This window comes from Barbatula barbatula (genome assembly GCF_947034865.1).
Source record: "Barbatula barbatula genome assembly, chromosome: 11".
NCBI lineage: Eukaryota > Metazoa > Chordata > Actinopteri > Cypriniformes > Nemacheilidae > Barbatula > Barbatula barbatula.
In genome coordinates, this window is record NC_136774.1 from 15597222 (window position 1) to 15620261 (window position 23040).

The 23040-nt window shown below is 38.2% G+C and overlaps 2 protein-coding genes across 2 annotated transcripts; one reads left to right on the plus strand and one right to left on the minus strand.

Moving 5' to 3' along the window:
* Nucleotides 1-628: 628 nt before the first annotated feature.
* Nucleotides 629-15586, plus strand: sema3ga (sema domain, immunoglobulin domain (Ig), short basic domain, secreted, (semaphorin) 3Ga). The gene is made up of 18 exons (XM_079467898.1): nt 629-1064; nt 4064-4184; nt 9385-9545; nt 9671-9733; nt 9851-9970; nt 10065-10158; nt 10273-10392; nt 10518-10663; nt 10743-10857; nt 11362-11431; nt 11636-11780; nt 11880-12102; nt 12223-12311; nt 12399-12440; nt 12575-12732; nt 13555-13622; nt 13924-14051; nt 14213-15586. The coding sequence occupies exons 2-18, from the start codon at nt 4082-4084 to the stop codon at nt 14603-14605; spliced, it is 2238 nt and encodes a 745-aa protein (XP_079324024.1). The 5' UTR covers nt 629-1064; nt 4064-4081; the 3' UTR covers nt 14606-15586.
* On the minus strand, nt 14862-22875 carry wasa (WASP actin nucleation promoting factor a). The gene is made up of 11 exons (XM_079467899.1): nt 22496-22875; nt 19880-20020; nt 19579-19665; nt 18844-18940; nt 18697-18729; nt 18556-18591; nt 18228-18384; nt 17972-18150; nt 16980-17887; nt 15958-16066; nt 14862-15881 (listed from the first exon to the last, which is right to left on the minus strand). The coding sequence occupies exons 1-11, from the start codon at nt 22595-22597 to the stop codon at nt 15829-15831; spliced, it is 1902 nt and encodes a 633-aa protein (XP_079324025.1). The 5' UTR covers nt 22598-22875; the 3' UTR covers nt 14862-15828.
* Between the last annotated feature and the right edge of the window lie 165 nt (nt 22876-23040).

Below are 23040 nucleotides of genomic sequence, written 5' to 3' on the forward strand. Positions count from 1 at the left end.
AAATAAAGGAAATGGTAAAACCTATTAGACGACCCTTGGTCTGCGAAAAGGACTTTTTAAAAAAAACTTAAACAACTGTAAACATTTTCAATACTTGCAGTTTTAGGTTGGGAACTAGCATCACAAAAAGTTGCGGAGGCTTTTAAAAAAAGTACACATACCATGGGCCTTTTGTGAATGACCTTTCACCTAACGCACCCCCTCTGTTACATTTAGTTCCAGTTGTAGTGGGTCATGCCACGAGAAGCAAAGTAAACTTCAGAATGTACAATAGTGGCTTTTCTCAATAAAACTTTATAACAACTGTCAACTTTACACTTAAGTCGCAGTAGTCAGTAAAAAAGATGTATACCTGCTATTGACTGCTGACAATTGTATGCACTTTTATTGCACTGTATCATAATCTTCACTCAAGTAAAAAAAGTTTATCCAAAAACACTTAGAAGAGAGAGAGATAGAGAGATACACATATCTAAAAACAACATTCATCATCATATGCACATTTTCAACGTGGTATAACGCACTTGGATAACTGCATCCAAGTGTTCATCATTTCCTGGTCACTGGGATCAATACAAAGGGGGCTGGACCGACAGAATAAACTAAACACCTGCCGCAACACACAAATAACCGCAGACCTTCAACGCGTAGACGTGCGGTGCTTTGCTCTCGTGTCAAGGCGGCAGCCTACGTTTTCTTTTTTGTATTCGAAGTTGTAAATGCGGGAGATATTGTCACGAAAATTGCTAAAAAAAACTCTTCACTTTTGTTGTCTTTTATCTCTTGAACTGTCCAGATAAGAACTTGGAAGATCTGACTGGAATACAGGAATCGCGTGCGCGCACTTTTTATCCCCGACTTTTGTGAATCACTGGCACTCCCTGAAAAGAGGGAATTCAAAAGACGAGCTATAAAAGCTCTTACGTTTTAATGAGAAGCTTTTGGACGGATTTCTGTTTTAAAGCACGAGCACTGTGCTTTCAGATACGTGAAGGAATGTAAGGATAACATCTCACCTGCGCGCGGATCGGACCAAATACACCGAGAGAATATCAGCGAATGAGGTGAATATACAGTTTCGTATTTATTTTGATATAAACATATTATAGTTCAAGTTTATATATCGGTCAGAGAGAAGGTTTTTCTCAGGTAGGTCATGCAACTTAGGGAGGGAATTTGTAGCTAAATATGATTCATAACATTTAGGTTAGCCCATATTATTTTGTGTTTTATGGTGACCGCAGGGCACGTGAGCTGTAATTTTGTGCTATCATGCGGAATTGTCATACTGTAGTTACGTGGTTTACATTTAGCATAAAATCCTTAACGCTACCTGACATATTATATCACCTTGAAATACAAATGTAGAAATGAATGTGTAGAAATAAAATTGTAGAAATAAAATTGTAAAAATAAAATTGTAGAAATAAAATTGTAGAAATAAACAGTATAGGCCTATTTATATTAAGCCTATATTGTATTATGTGTATTTAAGGAAAAAGTACAGGCTACCTAATTTAGCTACTAACCATATTATGGTGGCAATGTTGGCTTTTTTCACTATTTGTGCACACAATAACTTTAATGTTTTATTTGTTTATTTGATTATTTTATAGGCCTACCCCTAACCCCTTAATTTCTGTCATTTGTATACACTTTCTGTATAAAGAGAGAGAGAGAGAGTACGATACTTTGTCATTTTATCAGAAACAAAACTTGGAAAAACGGGCGCGCAGGGATTGGATTTAATGGACGTCATAGATTGCGCTTGAACATCTATAATTCATATACTGGCCATTCGGAAGAGAGCTAATACATAATACATGCTATTTCTAACATGAAAGAATAACAGTTTACACCTGTTTATACTCAAGATTAAAAACGGCAAATCTTTAGATCTTCGTTTTTTAAAGAGAGAAAAGGGAGGCTTTTTATACCGAAATGTTCAGAAAATTAGGTCTTTACCAAAGTGTGTGTTTTGTAAAGTGTGCAGTTCAATATGTTGCAGATGGGTACCGCATACACTGTGATTTACAAAATCTCAACATATTTATCTGTCTGTCTGCTTGAATATCTTTGTTTGTGTGAGAAAGAGAGAGAGAGAGAGAGAGAGAGTTGGGGGTTGCAGCTTCACATAAAGCAGCTGAAAACTCACATTTGAAGTGGTCATCACTATTTATGTTCGTCTGATGATTATAAGAGGTTTATGTGAGGGTTGAATTTAGGGGTAGGTTAAAGGTTCACAATTGAAGATCACTGCTATTTGAGTTGTCCTATAGTGAATTCCAGAACATGAGGTGTGTATTTCTTACTTTCCCCTCGAACCAGTGCCAGAACCAACATGTAAAAACACCAGAGTGACTGATGCTGAATATCTGAGGAAAAGAAGACATGAGACAGATCTGATCTTGCTCAGTATCCAAGTCTCATCAAGAGCCAATGAAACACTCTAAAACATCAGGGAACTTTTGCATTCAGAATCAGAAACCAGGAGGCTTTCAGTTGGAACATGATATCAGTTATTTGTCTTTTTTTTCTCACAGACAAACATCTCTTTGCTCTCGTGGCTCCCAATTCAAACACAGACAGCTTTGATCCCAGTCTGTCTTCTACAGGTCCATGATACACATCTACATGAACATATAGAGATTACAATCTCCCTTTTCTCTCATCTCTCCCTTACCAACTTTTTCATACAATCTAAAAGGTCTCTCTCTTTCTATCTCTATTTATGTCATCATGCAGTTTGGACATGTAGTACATTCCTGGACAAGCCTCTAGATGTGCTTTGAATATGAGTTTGAACCAGTGACAGCTGGCAGAGCCTGGACCTGGGCTTGTGTTTTGAGTTTGTGGAAAAGGATTAAATGAGTTGCCTCGTGTCAAAACTTTTGCCTCCACATGTACTAGAACCAAAGCACACAAAAGTAAACTTTAGCCAACACACATGCTACACAGGTGCGGTGCTTATAAATGTAAATCAAAACGCAAGCTGTAGTCTGTCCCCAATGCAAATCCCCCAAATGCGAGGGCCTGCTGCGATGACATCACCCACATGCATCACTAACAAACTTGATGATGTCATAACCAGGAGCCCAGGATCAGTAACTGATGGAAACAGGTCTAAATGAGGCAGCAGTTGTCGCTGGGACTCTGGCGAGATGTTTCAGGTTCTAACAGTGAGCAACGTGACCAGGCTTTGCAGCAGCTTGGGGGTGATTTGCCACCTTCAGCTTTTCCCAGGCACATGGCATTTCTAAGCTCTTTTTCATAATCACTGGTTTCTATCATTCCGACCCTCCTCCCCCAAACCAGTACACGGGTTACAAACCGCATCTTAATCTGTTAACTCTCAAATCAATCCACGCAGTTGCTCAGGGTGATTGAAGATGATTTACAACACCTGTTTTTCTTAAAATAAAATTGACATAATGTACCGTAAATGCTGGCCTCCTAACGCAGGACTGAAAATGGATTATTTTGGGGCGAGGTGGGGGTTGTGGAAGAAGGTGTGACAGGCAGAGCTTTGCCAGGCCATTCAAACTGGAGGCTAAATATATGACATTGTAGTAAAAATGACTGGAGGCTGTTGAGTTGTAGTCCTGCATGTTGGTATTTGTTCCTTTCACTGTCTGTGTAAATCAAACTCTGTCTTTGTGTGTCTTCTCTTCTCGTCTGTTCATCAATTGTCATTTCAGCCTCTTTCCTTGTCTAAAACTGAGATGAATCCAGCCACTTTTTTCTCATCTTTATTTTGTTCTTTATTATGTTTAGGAGCAATAAAAATAGAAACAAATTTAACAATTGTTGAAATATACTTAAAAAGTAAGGAGCAGTAAAATGAATGTAGATTAAACAGATATATAATCTTGAAAAGTGTTTAGGTTTACATTCAATAATATTGATTGTTGCATACTTTGCAAACCTCAGCTCAGTTTGTGACAATGTTGAGATCTCTTGTCAAACTTTAACCGAGACGTGCAAGATTTTTAGGAGAAATAATTCGAGATATTAAAGACATCTGTGATTTTATTAACTTATCGGTTTCTTTCCTTTGTGTTAGCATACGTTACCTGCAAATATGGGAATTATGGAAGCTAGACTCTTTTTGCTGTGGGCTTTGTTTGTGTTTGACGTGGCCGGCACACATCGGCCCGCACCCAGAGTGCACCTCCCGTTTAAAGGTAAGCACAAACGTTGGTTTATTACTTGTCTATGCATTCTCAAACATTCTGTCTCTTTATTTGTTCTATGCATACACCCACATTTCCACAAACACACAAATGTGTGCAAAGATTCCTTTCAGTCAAAGCTGTTCTTGGCTGAAAACAAATGGTGGATGTTGTCACAAAGTTTGAGGTGGGGTAAATGTGCTGGGTGGGTATGCAGAATATTCCAGCGACACAGCGAATCCTGTACATTGTTTATTGTTTCGAATAGATTCAAAGCTCATTATTTCTTAATTCTCTCGATTTCGTTAATATTTACATGATATTTAGAATCAGATAGTGAGGCATCGGAAATAAAATGAAATTATTGCAGTAATTCTACTGAATAATGATCACTAAATAAACTTAGTATGAGGTGCCAAAACTTACAGTCCTACTTCCTATTCTTTTTTATTTTATTTAACAAACTGAGACATCACAGAGATAAAAAGAGGAGCTGACACAGACCTTTTTATGCAGTTTTGGGATTTTCCCACAAACTCTTTCCTAGCATCCTCTTGACAATTGTACATCTTGGAATCATATTCGAGGTCTGAATCAAAGTGATTTAATACAATTACAGTCATTGTCAATGTTAAGCTAACAGTCCCCACCTTTAGGATTCAAATACATGAAATCATTGCACATAAACACACACACACGCACATCCCTAGCACACATTCCCTTTTAGCCCTCTAATTAAAAAATCTGTGACAGGTAGAAATAGGGGCTGCTTATCAACAAACTGGCATGTAAACAGAAATCATATGTGTGAATCACATAAGAGGAACTCTCCCGTCTTACATTTCAGTTGAAATACATGAAAGTGGAGTGGTGAATACTATATATACATAATCACCCCAAAGATGACAGAGCAGTCCTTCTCTTATATGTGTGGTATTATAACCCTGCACAGCGCTGTTTGGAAAGTGCTTTGTGATCGCAAGCAATGGGGAACCTGAAAATACAGTGACACACAACACAATACAAACAAACATTTTGGATTTGTTTGTGTTGTGCCAGCCAGACTGTAAACCACTTCAAATCACACGATTTTAGTTCGTTTATTTCTTTGTGTCCTCATTCCTTGCCATGGTACGGCAACTTTGACCTACATAGAGAGTTAGCAGTCAGAGTTGTCATTGTGGCTTCTTCTTTGAATATCCAAGTTATTTGTTAATAATTTTCAGGCAGTGTTTTTTGACAGGTCCTCTTTCCAAGAATTTACAAAGTCCATCTTCATGCTGTTGTTATTGAATACTTCACTTTTGTTAGGCCTATTTACTTTGTGATAACTTGATGCATAGAACACAAAAGAGAGAATGTGACATGGTCTGATCATAATGCCTAACAATAATGTTTTTATAATTACCAATAGTATCACTGCTTCTTCACCAGTAAATAGATGAGGAATAGGTCAGTACCGGTGTGTTCCCGGACCACACATCTCTAATTAGGCAATCATGTTTCATGCCCCAATTCCCCACGACCCACAATATTATGAGAATTCAATTGACCTCCCTGTTCTTCACAAACAATCCAATCATGATCTGGGTCGAAGGTGCCTCGGAGGAAATTTATAATGTGGTTACCAGGATTCATGAGTAATAAACGCTGGTTCCTAAATCAATCACCTCATGTTTCATATTGCTCATCGCCCGTGGCACATATTCCTCCAGCTTGTGCCTTGATAAAACCTCATTGAAAAGATGGCTGTGTTAAATTATATGCCTTCAGTAGTCGGGATATAACTGGTTATTGTTAGCTTTGTCTCTTCTTTCATCACCCATCTCTGTAATTCTGTTGAAACTCCGGATAGCCTTGGCTCTGATCCAGTTCATTTCTGTGGTCCCACTTTCCTGAATTGCGATGAATGTACACGCCAGGAAAGATCATAGCTCTGCTATCAAACCCTCCTACCCCGGCCCCGCCCCGCCCTCTTCTCGACATCAAGAATAGTTGGACGGAAAAATCCACTTGTCTTGTTGGCCTCTCCATTTTTTTGCAGTTATCTGAGATGGATTGTTCTTTGTTTGCCACTGGGATGGTCTTTGTTTCGGAGGCGCCTGCAGAAGAGGGAAGGTCTTTGTGTAACTCTAGAAAGTCTACCCAAGTGGAGACTATGAGAACATAGCAAGGAACTGGCAGAAACAGCAAAAGAGGAACTTGATATTCTAACATGTATAACGTTACCCTATTATGAATATGCATTTTGTCCTGGGTTGGCAATCGATAAATCGTACCCCCCTTTGACACTACACTTTGTGGCGTATTTATATAATCTACATACATAAATTTAGCATTAGCATACTAGCACAGTGCACATACTGTACAATATACTACACAATTAGTATGGTATTTCTGAAAATGCCTTTTTAAATATATTTTTGTGCTATTTTACGGGAATCAAACTTTCGTCGCCAAGACCCTATTATAAGCATGTTAAATGAATAAATGTAAATAATCCGAAACATTTTATTAAATATTATTTATAGCATTAACTAAAACAAAGGTTACTATGCTAAAATGTATTGTTATTCTTCTTATTATCCCTGTTGAATTTTCCAACACACAACAAAGGCTTCCTGAGAACAATTCCGGCAGGATGTTACATCACTTGACAATACCTTTGTACCAGTGTCTCTTTACCCTGATTGAGACCCTGGGCGGTGTCCACTTTAGTCCACTGCAGGTCTGGCAGCGGTGGCGTGACCTGTGTTCTTTCCTGACGGTAAAGGAAAGACAGGGAAACTGGATTGTACACAAACCCTTCCCCTTTTGCCCACCCGGTTCCGTCTCCAACAGATATCCGATCATAAGAGGTTATTTTAGCACCCTCTCCAAATCCTGTAAACACATGCTCGAACATAAATAGCTGTTAGAACATTCAAGTTGTCACCAAATGCCCACTTTCCTGTACCTTAATGTTTCCATGGGTGTGTACACATCCATATGAATGAGGGGTGATAAAGCTCATTCAGACTGGCAGAGCATCCTTCATATGTAATTTTATAAATCAAGTTTTTATAGAAAAATTCACTTGAAATTTAAATGTTCTTCCAATGATTTTCTTCTGTGGAATAGAAAAGATCTTAGGCATGATGCACTTTTTCAAATAATCAAACTGTGATCAGGTTTTTTTTTTGCTGAAGTGTACCTTTAAGGCAGACTCACTTTGTAATGTGAATGGTTTCCCTTTGTGAGCCTGTTTTAAACTACATTTGAATGCTATGAACATCGAGAGCAAATGCCACCCTCTGGGTCAGCGCTTGAAATATTCAGCCCTTAAAAGCTCATCAGACACACTGAAAATGACTCAAGATCTTCACCCAGTCTTGCATTTATTTCTGCCTGATACACACTAAGACACTGACTCATCTGATCTACTGTAATATGGCAGTAGAAGAGGCACAATATCAAACTGTGATAAAATCCTCTTTTGTGTTTCACAGAAGAAATTTGTGTTACAAAACAAACAGACTTTTTAGGTTTGATTTTCAGGTCAATAATTTATTTTATAAATGTATGTAATGACTATCAATATTTAAAACAGCCAACCATAATCAGTATGGTTTTATAACAATCCAGACCCACATACAGTTTAAAAGGAAGGTTCAGCCCAAGTTCCTAGACCACGATGTGGATGAATGAGCCTGTAATCTTATACCTGTATGTTTTAGTATGAACTTAGTCTATACATTTAGTCATGTCATGTCAAACTGAAGTGATGAGAACAGTCATAGGAAAAGAAATCTACTCATGTAGACGAGGCACCTTTTACTTTTTCTTAATATAGTTCAACCAATCAAATCTCTTTTATGATATTTAATGACCTTCATGTTTTCAAGTGCTGTTATTTATACTGTGAAACACAGAAAAAAAGAACACATATTCAATTCAATTCAATGTTATTTAAATAGCGCTTTTCACAATTTGCATTGTTCCAAAGCAGCTTTACAGGGGAAAAACGAAAAACCCAAAAAAGGGTAAAACACACTACATGTATTATTCTAGTAAATAATATCTAATGTCAGCATCTCCTGGTGGTTTATTTAGCATATTTTGCATTAAGTGAATGCTTGGCTGAAAATATGCGTTTTTTAATCTAGATTTAAATTGGGCGAGTTTGTCTGATCCTCGAATAGTGTCAGGAAGGCTATTCCAGAGTTTAGGTGCTACGTAGAAGAAAGCTCGACCCCCTTTGGTGGATTTAGTTATTCTAGGTGTTATCAAAAGTCCTGCGTTTTGAGATCTTAGAGAGCGTGATGGGTTGCAGTGTGATAGAAGCTCTGTTAGGTAGGTAGGGGCCAAACCCTTTAAGGCTTTATAAGTGATTAAAAGAACTTTAAAGTCAATACGATACTTAATGGGTAGCCAGTGAAGGGTTGATAAAATTGGGGTTATGTGATAGTATTTTCTGGACCTGGACATATATGGGTTTGATTCAAATAAATAACGTTTTCATTGGCAAACAGTCTTTTTCTTGGCTTCTTTATTATTTAATAGGCTTTTCTTAGTCATGCCTCTAAAAAAAAAAAATGCTAACATAATTCATGACTCACTAGTCTAAACTGTTAAACATTCACACATGTACTTCTTGCATCATAGACTTATTCTGTAAAGCCTGTAGTACTGTCTTATTAAACTGTTCATTTTATTTGAAGTGAACAAAAATTTTGACCTGATTTACACTGAATATTTAGCCCACACTTAAAAGTGTTCTTCGCCACTCAGGAAATGTTTCTGGAACTGTGTTAAGTGCAAAATTCTCCCACGAGCCTCCAACTCACGCCTTCCGCCTGCTCATTTCCAACTTTGAGGATAACTCACTGAGGAGGGGCTGCCCACAACACTGCTGCTACAAGATTTTTATTTTAACAAATTCATCCAGTTAGTGTCCAAGGAGCTTTGTTTACCCGTATGAGTGCGATGTAACGTAAGGTGAACTGCAGAGAGTTGTGAGCGCCCCCTTTTGGTCAACAAAAAGTTCTTACTAGTTTGATAACAAGAAACGTAAGGTAGTCTTTCACAAGTATTACAGGCTCTAGGGAATTTGTCGCATTGCTGTGAAGGCAAGTGATGTGTAAACAAAGAGGAAATTTCAAGGTTGAAGTTAGAAGTCAGATACAGCAGCATTCATGATAATGACTTAATCTCTTTTGTATTTCCCCCCCAGAACTTATGGACACTCGCACCACAAGACCGTTCAGTTTTTCCTTCAACACCAGCGATTACCGGATCCTTCATGTTGATCAAGACCAGGGTCGTCTCTATCTGGGCAGCCGCGAGTATTTGGTCTCTCTGGACATGCAGAACATCAATAAAGAGCCTCTCATTGTAAGGGTTCATTCTCATTGTTGAATACAATAAAATACACACATAATACAAATCTTGTGGTAATACCCAAAATGTGAAGGATTTCACATTTGACAGATGACCGCAGAGTCATTTTATGTCTGTAGATCCACTGGCCGGCTCCGGCTCAGAGAAAAGGAGAGTGTCAGATGACTGGAAAAGGCAGTCATGTGAGTTTACATAAGGTCTTTTCATCAGTTCATGAAATGAATGGTTACTGAAACACTTAGAGAGCTTAGGTGTTAACAATACATCTAACAGGTTTTTTTTTCTGTGGTGTTTTGCAGGGAGAGTGTGCAAACTTTGTGCGTCTGATTGAGCCGTGGAACAGAACTCACCTGTACACGTGCGGCACAGGGGCTTATAAACCCATCTGCACCTTCATCAACAGAGGCTGGAGAGCTGAGGTACACACGTATACAAACAAATATAATCGTCTTGCATTAACTGCATTGCTCTGTGCTTCACTTAAGTTTTTGTACTTTCTCCCGTATTCAACAGGACTACCTCTTCAGGCTAGTTCCTGGTTATATCGACTCTGGAAAGGGAAAATGCTCTTATGATCCAAATCAGGAGAATGTTGCAGTTCTGATTAGTAAGCACCTATGAACTAAAATGCCATGTTATATATTCTATATGTATTTTTGTAGTTTCTTCTTATATATAATCATAAAACAGTTCATTATTATGCCATCTCTTCTCCATCTAGATGGAAATCTGTACGCCGGGGCGGCTGTGGACTTTATGAGCACCGATCTGGGTATCTTTAGGACTATGGGGAGCCGGCCAGCTGTGAGATCTGAACAGCACGACTCCAAATGGCTCAATGGTACATACCTGTGCTTCAAATTTCCATTGGTAGATTTAACTCTAATTGGACTGAAAATAAATATTTGGTCAAGGGATTTAGTTAAAGACAAATATTATTTCATCCATGCTCTCTTTATTTCCCAGAACCTGTATTTGTTCGGATGCAACAGATTCCTGACAGCTCAGAGAGGAACGATGACAAACTCTATTTCTTCTTCCGAGAAAAGAGTCTGGAAGCCGGGGGTGGAGCGAGTCCAAGTGTGGTGGCCAGAGTGGGCCGTGTGTGCCTGGTGAGAAACATCCCGCTGCACATCACAACCGGAAATGCAGTTGATAAACCGTTTGCGTTTGTATCCTGTGTATTGACAGAATGACGAGGGTGGTCAGAAGTCTCTGGTGAACAAATGGACAACATTTCTGAAGGCCAGACTAGTGTGCTCTGTAATGGGAGACGATGGGGTGGAAACTTTCTTTGATGAATTGAGTGAGCAATGTTTCCTTTTTTAGGGTCATTTTTTATAAACACGTCTAGCAACTAGTGATAGCTATTGTAAGTTTTGTCTATAGTTTCAAACAATTATATATATTTTCAAACAATTATATACAATATCTATGCAAAACTACCAAGTACCTAACTTAATCTAATACACTGTCCATTACATAAAGTATCTACTAAAATTATATGAAAGTATGGTTTACTATCTTCAGTCCTTTAGTCAAAATCAGAAATTTTCTTCTAAAATATTTAACAAGCATTTAATGGGATAGTTCTGCTGAACACACAGTGTTGTGTGTTCAGCAGGCCAACAACATGTATAAAGGTTTGGAAGTAAATGATGACAGAATTATAATTTTTAGGTGAACTATCCCTTTAAATCTATATGACATATGTTTACAATGCGGAGTGTCACTGCGAATTAATGCATTGCAAATTGCTTGAAAACTCTAAATTGACAATATTTTGCATTGCTTTCCTCTTCCGCTTCAGGGGACGTGTTTGTCCAACCCACCCAGGATGAGAAAAACCCTGTGGTTTATGCCGTCTTCTCGACTTCCGGGTACACACCTGCTTTTTCATTTATTTCCTAAAATGAACAGATAAATAATGAGATAAATCTCCTTCACTTTTTTATCCCTATTTATTTATATGGACACAGTTCATATATCTTCTCACTTTTTGGTTTTTGAACTTTAGAAGATTGTTTTGCTGTTTCTGTATGTAAAGCTTTTACTCATCGGTGGATGTTGTTTTTTTCTCTCAGCTCTGTGTTTAAAGGTTCAGCCGTGTGTGTGTACTCCATGGCTGACATCAGAAACGTCTTTAATGGCCCATTCGCTCATAAACACGGACACAACTACCAATGGACAATGTATACAGGAAAGATTCCTTATCCAAGGCCTGGAACGGTGAGTTTAAGTTAACAATTATCTTGACTGAGTTTATTTCTTAAAATCTTAAAACATACATTAACACTTTAATTTGTTTGTCCATTATTTCTGTATCAGTGTCCTGGGGGTACATTCACACCAGGTCTTGAGTCCACAAAAGAGTTCTCGGATGAAGCGGTAAACTTCATTCGTGCACACCCCTTCATGTACCACCCTGTGTATCCCATTCACAAGCGCCCTCTGGTGGTGCGCTCAGGTGTGGACTACCGCTTTACTACTATTGCTGTGGACCAAGTTGATGCAGTGGATGGGCGATATGAGGTTCTCTTTCTGGGAACAGGTAATGTTTAGATCAGTTTCAATCTCTTCCTGCTGTGAACATTTCATTGCTTTTGAATATGTGTCAGTGTTTGAATGAATTGCAGTGTTAGAATGAATCACTCCCCCCTTCCGTGCACAGATCGTGGTACAGTCCAAAAAGTGATAGTCCTGCCCAAGGATCCCACCACAACGGAAGAGCTCACTTTAGAGGAAGTGGAAGTTTTCAGGGTAAATAAATAAAAGCATAATTAACTACAAATATCTCAGACCTGAATACTTTTCATTACATTAAGCTTTTGTATTCCTTCTCTACAGACACCCGCTCCTGTTAAAACTATGCATATATCTGCCAAAAGGGTAAGATAAAAGAATATATAGCTCTGAAATGTAATACAAAAATATTGATATTTTCTTCTAACAATAAAACAGCTGTACACAATAACCAATTGCAAACATACAATCCAACACAATTGCTATTTCTTTCTCTGCAGCAACAACTGTATGTATCTTCAGAGGCCGGTCTTACCCAAATGTCTTTGCATCGCTGTGGGGTGTATGGAAAGGCCTGTTCAGACTGCTGCCTGGCCAGAGACCCATACTGTGCCTGGGATGGAGAAAACTGCTCTGCCTTTACACAAGCCACCAAAAGGTTAGAAAAAAGACATATCTATATAAATCTAGCTAAATTATGGCTACTTTGAAGACACTGGAATATACTGCAATAAATATCTTGTATATGACAGAGACAGTTTTGGCATTAAACTCTAGATGGCGCAGTCCTGAAATCTAAACCAATATGACATAATATCCTTACCACACCAGTGCAGCTGATTGGTTCCTTCCGTGTCAGCAGCCAATAGGCTTGGTGCTCTACGTTTAAATCTTGGCTAGTGATTCTTGTAGCAGTGCAGCACGTTTCAGAAACCCTCCTTTCACCAGTTCCACATGTACAGAGCTGCTACAAGGTGATCACGTAAACTATGTGGGTCTTAAAGTCATCCAACAGCAATGTTAAAGACTGACACAATGACAAGACACATGAAAACTGTGACACAAATCCAGGTTATCACATAAAAGATTATTGTTGGACGTTTCCTAAAAACATGTAGGCCTACAGATATTACAGTCGTATTGCTTAAAGTTAAAAGTGAATATGAACTTGTTTTCAGTATTTGAGATCTAAAAAATACTGAGAATCTTTTATGTGATTTTCATTTTCTGCAAATAAATGCAAATAGAAACAATATTTTGATTTGAAATTTGGGAAAAGAATTCACAGAATTAAACAAAATTATAATTTTACCTAAACATATACTTATTCGAAGTAAATTCAGTAAAACTTTGAAACGTCTCTTTATTCCCAGGGTTGTATATATTTGGAGCACTTTGTAAGTCATTACATGAGTTGAGCGGAAGTTTGCATAAGACACCACAGTGTGATGGTGAGTAATGGTTTATAATCTAATTTTAGGAGAAGCAGAAGGCAGGATGTAAAACATGGTGACCCTTTGCGTCAATGCCGGGGATACAATGCCAAAGGTAACAAGAAGAAATACTGTGAGAAATACACTGATTTTTCATGCTTACTCAAGACAGTAAACACAAAGTTAAAAGTTACTTTTTTTAAATAGTTCATATAATAAGGAATAATATATAATATAATATTTTGCTGTGCATTTGAATTAAGTTTTGGCTTTTCACCAACACCTCCCGTTTAACCTGTCATATAGAGACAGTTGTTCAGTTTCATGATCCAATATTTAATGGTGTCAATCAAATATATATATATGCATGCAAACACAGACAACATGTAACTCTAGTCTCTTACTGTGTCCATTAGTGGAAAGGAGACTGAAAGAGAAAGTTCAGTTTGGTGTGGAGGGCAGCAGCACGTTTCTGGAGTGCTCACCACGCTCTTCACAGGCCACCATCAAATGGCTTTACCAGAAAGAGGGAAGACGAAAAATGGTATGAGGATCAAAGACATTTCAATAATATTTGTGTGAACTTACACGCATGCTTTACCAAGTGAACTACAGTAGGAGTTTTGTGTTTTTTGTTTCATTCCTCCTAGCCAGAAGCCATAAAAAGGCGTAGTGTATGTAACGTCTTGTTTTCTACCCTCACAGCTAAATCGAGAAGGGGAAGTTCTCAAGACTCCACATGGCATTCTGATCAAATCTATCACTAAAGCTGACGGAGGCCTCTACCACTGCTTGGCTACTGAAAATAACTTCAAACACACGCTGGCTCGCGTCTCCTTACGCATTTTAGACCGGGACATAGCGGTAGCCCTGACCACCCCCGATGAAGACGAGGAGGCAACAAGGAGCCATCACAAACACCACCAGGAACCGGTAGCTCCCACCCCGGCGAATCTCCTTGAGCCTGAACTGCGTTTGATTCAACAATACTGCCAGTCTTACTGGGAGCAGCTGAGAGCCGGGGGGAGCTTGCAGGATTACATTCCTAAACGCACAAGTCGCAGACACACAGAGACACAGAAGGCTGGTGGAGGGTGAGGATGAGAGGAGAAGACAACTGTAATTCTGTCATTCCTTTGTTCATTTATGTATGTATTGTTCATTCATTCACTCAATAAAATGAAAGCCGGCCCCAAACTCACACCATAGGTTGAGCTAATGTCACCCGCTTAGTGCCAGTTTACATTTTATGGCAGAACTAACCTACAGCAAACTTATACCACACGTTAACTGAGATAAGACAAAGTAGTAACATTAACACTTTTCCCTAAAAATGAAAGTCAACAAAACAAAGCACCTTTTAAAGAGGACATGACCTCACAAGCTTTACTTTATATTATCTTTTTTAGCAAAAACAAGGTTACATACTTCTTTGTTAACTCACTCAGTCATTGGGCCTGTGCAATTTCCGATGTTCGATCTGGATTATGAAATTTAAAGTAATATATGTGTTTGTTTAAATGTAATATATATGGATTATTGATGGGTTAATAATGGCATCGAACATTTGCAAGAGCAATACTGTCCTTCATGTCCTGTGACTGTGGCTGTTTCTCACCATTTGTAATGTATATTTATTTGAAGTTGTATATATTTTATGGGACAAGCCTTGTTGGGATACTGCGTACAGGGTGGAGGGCATTTATGCATGATTGACATGTTGTGTAGCTGTTCTATTTATTTCAATGCATTTAAAATGACTGACACGGTTTAGGAAATTATTGTATGCTGTGCTGTTAGTATCGTGCTTTTGGTTGAGCTATCACATTACAAATACATAAACAAATGGTCATCAAAACCCACTCTGATTATATTTAACACTGGAAACATCTTTAATCTGTGCACACGTGTGTCCTTTTTTAAAAGAAAAGTAAAATTGTCCAGTTGTGAATTAAAATGTTCTGTCTTGATACTAGAAAAGAATAAATGTGCAGAATCAGTGAACGGTAGATTCATTTGTAAATCCCACTCAAATGAGTATGTTTACTGTACTTAATAAAAAACATATAATGACAAATTATTTAATAAGACAGTGTCATGTAAAATGTACTGTACATTTCAGCAAGCAGTCTTTCACAATGATTCACAGTGACTTTTCCCTGAGCAGTTTCCTGGCGCTGCTTCATTTAATAACCTTCCGTACTGCTGTTGTGTAGAATGCACGAACAGACGCCTCCCACAGAGACAGAGAAAGCTCTTCTTCTTGTGTTCTTTAAATGGGTAAAGCTGCTCAGATACTTAAGAAGTTAAATATTTCAGAATTAATCCCACTCTTCATCGTCATCTTCTTCATCATCAAATTCATCGTCGTCATCTACAAGACAAAAGTAAAAGTTAGAAAACATTTTTGATAATGCATGGAAAATGGGGGAAAAAAGCACCATATTTACCTGAGGAGTGGATGACTTTACTTCGCTTTTGCATGACCATCATGAGAGCTCCAACTATTCCTTCTCCACTATCCAGTGCAGGTGAAGAAGGTTCAGAGTTGTTGGTTACCTGTGAAGAGAAATTACACGAAGCCTTAAGCATTCTCCTGCAACATTATATTAAAAGTACAATGTAAAAATGTCCAAACGCAACTTTCGTTTCATGGTGACTTTACATATTTAAAGGGATAATCCACCCAAAAATGAAAATTCTGTCATGAATTCCTCACCCTCTAGTTGTTCCAGACGTGTATATATTTATTTGTTCAAACTTTGTTCTTACACAAAGAGAGATATTTTGGAATATTGTTAGCAACCAACAGTTCTGAAGTACCATTGACGGCCGTTGTAGAAAATAAAATATTTTGAGGATTGTAGGAAAACAAACAGTTCGGGGGCACTTTTGGCTACCATTTAAATTTGTCCTACTATGGCAGTCAATGGTGCTTCAGAACTGTTGGTTGCTAACATTATTCCAAAATATCTCTCTTTGTTATTTTTATAGTACAAATTATTGTTTCACAGCAGATGTTAAAGGTTCTTTACAGAATTGTTTGCTAGTTCATGTAAAAAACTGAACTGTTATGTTTTCCAGTAAAATATACAAACAAAAGAATAAAATACTTACAGCACCTTAGTTGCAAAATATATCTACAGTAGTTTACGGAGAAATGCTTATAAGTTAGTTTTTAATTTGATGTTAGCAGGTAAACAGGTAAAAGTATTTTTTTCTTTTTTAATTTCAACCTTTCAAAACTGTGTTAAATTGTTCTAAAAAAGAATAATGTAATTTTCCTTTTAAGTAAATCTGTATTTTTTAAACTGCTTAACTGAAAATAATTTCCATAATATGACTTATGCTGCCTTCATCTGCTCTCAACATTTTCAGAAGTAAAAATTGTACACGGACGCCCTCTGATGTCACGTTTCCCACTGCGAAGTTGGTACCCAAATCTAACAAAATTGTTCAATAATCTACTCACCTTTTTGAGCTTCTTCCCTCCTTGTATCTGTGCAAGTAAAGCCCCTCTACCATCACCAGATTCTGAAGGAGGCGGAGCCGTTCTTCCAGATGAAGAAGTGTTGCTTCCTAAGTGCACTGGAGGCAGGGCAGTCGGAGGAGGTGGAGGCGGTGGTGGAGGTGCACCACCTGAACTGGGTTTGGCTGAGGTTGGTGGAGGAGGAGGAGGAGTGAAATTCTGCTGACTGCTCCTTGGAGGAAAATTGGGAAGAGATGGAGGTGCACCAACAAATTCTTCAGATGAAGGAGAGGGAAACGACTCCCAGGGCGGTGGAGGGAAAAAATCAGAGGGTGGCGGGGGTAATGACGTGCCACACTGTGGTGGAGGTGCCAAATATCCACTACTGTCTCTTGGCGGTGGAGGTACAGGTCCGCTCCTCGCTCCCGGGGGCACCGGCGGGAAAGATGCAGCAGCGGGTGCCAAAGTGCTACCTCTCCTTTCAGTCACTTGAGGTACAGATCTTTTGCCTTGAACTGGAGTTAAAGACTCTCTACGTTGACCTGGAGTTGGAGGAAGATATTCACTCCGACCTTTGGGTGGTGGGGGTAAGGGTCCACTTCGCCCCCCTGGGGGCTGAGGCAAGGGCCCGCTCCGGCCTCCTGGAGGAACGGGTGGTAAGGGACCTAGCGTTGCAGACCGTGCACCCCACGACTCTGGGGCTTGAGGTGACGGAACTGCTGGTGGATTCCCGGTGTGACCTCTTGAAGGAGTAAGTTGAATGGAACCACGTGTGGGCGATGGAACAGAGCACTGACCTGGGACAGGTGGTAGGGATCGACCTTGAGAGGGATGAGGGGCGGTGGAGAACCCAGAAGGCACTTGGGGGAGAGAACCACGATGACCTCGGGGTACGGGAGGGCAAGTGAGATCTAAACAAATCGTGAACAGTTTGCTTGAAGTTGTGCACGATGAAACAAAAGTATGATTTTTATCCAGTTACAGAAAATATTTACCTTGCTGGTTCACTTCTTTTTTAACAGCGTCCATTCCACCTGAGCGTTCAATGACATCATAGATGAGTTGAGAGGTTTCAGAATCATCCAAATCTGCTTCGCTGATCCCAGCACAGGATAGAAGTTTCTTCAAGTCGGGGTCCATGGTGTTGCCACCCATGCCAAGGTGACTGACATGCCTAAAGGCCAAATTGAAATAAAACGTTTTAAAAGAAGTTCGTGCAACAAGATCTTAAAGGCCACTGTAATGACTCACGTGAAACCACTGGGTGCTCCAATGTCCCTCTTTATAAATTTAGGTCCTTTCTTCTTTTTTTTTTCCTTTTCTTTCTTCTCTTTTTTTGATTTGGTAGGAGCTAATTGGGTTTGGACATTAATAGGCACCATTGGGGACATGGTAGGTGTGCCAAAGCCTGTCATTGAAAGACAAATTGCATTTAATCTGCAAACCGTTAAATGCTGCTTTATAACAAGAAAAAGTTTAGTTAGTTTGTTTGGCACAGCAAAAGATTTCTTGAATGGCCACATGACAGTCTAATACACGATCTAAGTACAATTCTCTTTTAAAAAGTGACCTGACTAACCATTAGGTGGAGGAAGTGGTGGCAATGATCCATGATCTAAGAATATAAAAACATATCATTGATTTGTAACATGCACTTCATTCAGACTGAAAATAACCAACTGATACTGAATGAAGGTAGTAATTGTTAGAAATCACTCACCTCTAGAATCAGATCCTTTTTTCTGCTGTTTCTCTGAAAGTTTGAATAGGGAAACGTTATGCATAACTGGGATTTAAAGTAGTTTAAAGTATCAAAGTGCTTTGACAGACAAACAAAGAAAACACAAGAACATTTATTTCTGAGTACCAAAGCGAGTGTTTCTCTGGCTGATCTTCTCTTCCACGACAGCAAAGAAACAATCAGCCTCAGTTACATCTGCAAAGTTTATCCCCACTTGGCAATCCTAGGGAGAGATGTAAATGTCTTTATTTCAAGCCACGACACAAAACTAAATGCACTGAGGAATCCATAGTAAAGTATAGTATTAGATCGATTAGTTTTTATATATACGTTTTTTCAAACCGGCAAAAACATCAACGTAAATCAAAATAAAAAAGGGGCAAAAAGGTTCACAATGAATGATGATAAAATGAATAAATAAAACTGTGTAACATTCTATACTTGCTCACGTATCAGAAAGACTTCGCTTCTGGTCAATTCTGTCAATTCATCGATTTAAGTAAAATATGATTGATTATATAAAAATATAAATAAATTATATGTAAACATAAATAAAAATTCTAAAATCAGGAAATGAACAGGGTATCCACAATGCCTCATAATGCATGAATAGGCCATTTATTCACTATCCAGAATGCATTGATATGTTGGTTGAAGATAGCGTGATGAGGAAGTACTATCACTACACTCAAATAACAGGAAAGAGAAATAAAAACTTCTCCAACACAACATGTTAGTATTTGGTGTGGGTATATGTCAAAAACAACTAAACAGAATGACAGTAGCCAAGCATAAGAGACACATGTTGCATCGATGCTTTTTATGTGCATAAAATAAATGAAAAAGCATGTGGATACTCACATCTCCAGGAAAATTGTGAAAAAATGGTTTTGCCCTTTGATACATCAGTTGGTTATATATTTCCTGTTCCCAGACCAGCTTCCCTGCCTAAGGGGAAGAAATAGATCTGAAGTCAAGAGTTTGCAGAACTACATGTAATAGCTAGAATACTCATTATTTTGTAGTCTGTATGTCTGACTACAGTGATACTTCACAATAAATGATGACATGATCATTTTTGTTTAAGGGTGTTATTTACATAATTTGCAATAATGATTCAGGCCAAAATATAACAGGTTATAAAAAGTGTTGTTTTAATAACCTTAAGGTCATAAAGGCGGATAAAAAATGAGCGTTGAGGGCTGTCCTTCACGAAACAAACCACTCCAGACTGCTGTGGGGTCCAGCGGGTCGGGTCGCTCGGTAGGGCCATGAGCAGCTGCACAACAGCAGAAGACAAAGACTGGGGACAAAACCAAAAATAAGAAACGTAACTGTAAACGTTTTTATATTTATTTTATTTATTGGCAACAGTTTGTACAAAGAATATTAAACTTATCTTCACAGAAAAAAACGATTAAATAACAGCCTCATGCAAGCATTCTGGGAACCAGAAATCCACTTAAACCATTTCCGTTTTTTTCTAATTTTGGTTCAATGCTTTGAATGAAGCTGATATTTTATCTTGTTTTTCTGTAAGGATGTTAGTGTTTCATTATCTTTGAACAAACTGTTGCCATTAAATTACATACATGTGAGTCTTCAGTAAGTTTTTGGCAAACCGCTTACACTTGTTTTTTTACAGTGTAGTGATTCATGATGATGAATGAAAACATGTATGGTTCAAACTTGAACCTGTCCCCCTAAAGAGCGCTCTTTGTGGATTCACAGTACATTCTGTACACAGTGTTCAAGCATTGAGTTAAAGCTGGCAGTTTTAAGTTGTTTGTGAGTGATGTCTATTAGACTATGACAGGAAATGCCTAAGCAACTTCCCCTCTCATACCCTTCTGTGATCAAAGCTCAAGCTGCATGTGACGGCCAATTTCACACCTTTTCTTCCTTTAAACGCAAAGCTTTCATTGTGCAGCCAAGCAGCCCCTCGAACAGACACAAAATGGCTGTTACTTTACTGTTTGGTGTTCAGCACAGGACTAAAATGTGTGTGTTTTTGTGGCGTGCACAGTTAAAGTGTTGCAATTGTGTAATCAGTGTAAACCAGTTGTACAGTAGATATGTGTGTTGTAAAACCTCAGCAGTTGCTTTAAATTAAAGCATCTGAAAAATAAACATAAGTTTCAGTATTAAGAAAACAGGCACTATACAGATAGCAGGATCCAGTCCTGAATGTGTCATAGAAGAATGAGTTTACCTTTCACTTTCCTTCAATGTATGTGTTACATGTGACTGGATTATTTCAATATATCAAACCAATAAGCAGTGCACTTTCAGTGCATTTTGTAACAGCTATGGGCCTAAAAACCCCCTTAGCTGGTATAAAATGCATTTGAAACCCACTGCTTCGTGGGGCTTATTGCTTTTATAAAATGGTTATTCCCTATGTGTAGTAAAGTTTCATAAAATAAAGTACATGAAGTGATATTTAGACTATGTAATGCGGTCAGCAGTAATAAATCGGGTATTTTTCAGGATTGTCACATCCATAACGCTACATATTCCTCATAAATGGACACATGAAATAAAATAAAGTAACTATTTTCTATAAAGAGGCATCCCTTCTCCATTCAACGGGTATTATTGGTTCAGGATTGTACATTTTATTTCATAGAAGTCCTACAAAGTTTGTCGTCTCCCAAAAAACAGTTCAGATTTTAATCAAATCCATAATGCATGTTTATTTCCTTTTGAAAAAAAAAGATAATTTGTTCATAGACTGAATTTTTATTTATTTATATATAATAAAAAATAACCAATTGTTTCATTATATTCGTAACAAATTCATTCTCTGAGCATTTTTATGTCATGTCCATGATGTCCATCATGGCCTTCGTTCCTCTATAGAACAGAAGAAGATATTATCAGAATTGTCTCTGTGTTTTGTGTCCACACCACGGAAGTCAATGGAGGCCAGAGCGGTTTGGTTACCAACCTATATATAAAAATATCTTCTTTTGTGTTCTGCAGAAAGTCATACAGGTTTGGAATGGGATGAGAGTGAGTAAATGATGAGCAAAGGTTACATTTTTGGGTCAGCTATCACTTTACATTACAAAAGGGAGTGAGTTGTGAAGCAATGAAAGGTGGTATCCAAATACTTTCAAAGTGATACTAAACTTTAACTTTGTACTTCTTTATTTGAGACAAATGAGGGGAAAACCAACTGAGAAAAACCGCAAAGATTCCATTTGTCATTCATAATAAACACAATTTTAAACAAATAAAGTGGGGTAAAGTTAAATGCTTTAACATATTTTATGAAAATGTTGTAAGTTAAAAATGCATAAAACATTATTTTAACTTGATGTGTTCATGTGTGTTCTTGTGAAGTTCACTAACAATTTAAACTAATTTTTCCATCGAAGTACACAAAATGGTCTTTGAATATATTCAGATCATGCTGGAATAACACGGATGATCACCTCAATATTATGTAAAAAAATATATATAATAACATTTAGAATTGAATCTTAATCTAGCGTATTACTTAAACCGTCCTTTAATTTGTAATATTTTTGAAGTTTCAAAATGAAAGCATTTGTACATGCAGTTTTGTATTATGTTATATCCATTTCTTTTCATTTTGCATAAAATTCACCAAAAGACCTGATGATACAATACCTACAATTAAGTCGACTGAATAACTTGCTTTACTAAAATTCCAGTAGCTTGCTTTTAGGCCCTTTAAACCTTTTTAGAGTTAAAATTGTGATTTTTACCCATACTCCTTCGACCTGCTCCCACTCCCCCCTGAACTTACCTGACACCTCCTGCCCAGTAGATCCTCCAGCCTCTCATTCTCCAGTGGACTGAGCAGAGAGCTACCCATGCCCTCCTGACCTTTCTTATTTCCTCGCTTCATGGCCTCACATGCACAGATCAAACCTTTCAAACGTTACACTCGAAGTTAGACACCGCCACAGAGAAAAACAATGAGAGATCTCCTGTGATCTACTGATGACTTGGCTGAGCGGCGAGCATCAAGTTTCTCTTCCTAGTTCTTAGTCGTACCATCAGCAGACAAAAGGTCTTCACAGGAAATGGACAACCACAATTTTTTTCTCTTTTCTATTTTCATTCTGTTGCACTGTTTTCAGTGTGACACGCTGCTGTATGTTCGTGTTGCTTTGAGCGGAAGTCCCCTTAGGGCCGCCCCTATTGCAGCAGTCAAACCATCAAATGCCTCATACTGTCAACAACCGTACAACTGCAGAAAATATCAACTCGTGTCGGTCGGTTCCTGTCTCGTGGTTCTCTAACATCTAATGACATATGTAGAAGGAAACAAAACAAAAACTGAGGAAT

Excerpts from the sequence above, each read along its gene's own strand:
- sema3ga (XM_079467898.1), top strand. The coding sequence starts at position 4,082 with ATGGGAATTATGGAAGCTAGACTCTTTTTGCTGTGGGCTTTGTTTGTG. Across the intron at positions 11,781-11,879 it reads CTTATCCAAGGCCTGGAACG|TGTCCTGGGGGTACATTCAC; the intron begins GTGAGTTTAAGT and ends TTTCTGTATCAG. Across the intron at positions 12,312-12,398 it reads AGGAAGTGGAAGTTTTCAGG|ACACCCGCTCCTGTTAAAAC; the intron begins GTAAATAAATAA and ends CCTTCTCTACAG.
- wasa (XM_079467899.1), bottom strand. The coding sequence starts at position 22,597 with ATGAAGCGAGGAAATAAGAAAGGTCAGGAGGGCATGGGTAGCTCTCTG. Across the intron at positions 17,888-17,971 it reads AAAAGAAGTGAACCAGCAAG|ATCTCACTTGCCCTCCCGTA; the intron begins GTAAATATTTTC and ends CGATTTGTTTAG. Across the intron at positions 16,067-16,979 it reads GAGGGAAGAAGCTCAAAAAG|GTAACCAACAACTCTGAACC; the intron begins GTGAGTAGATTA and ends TTCTCTTCACAG.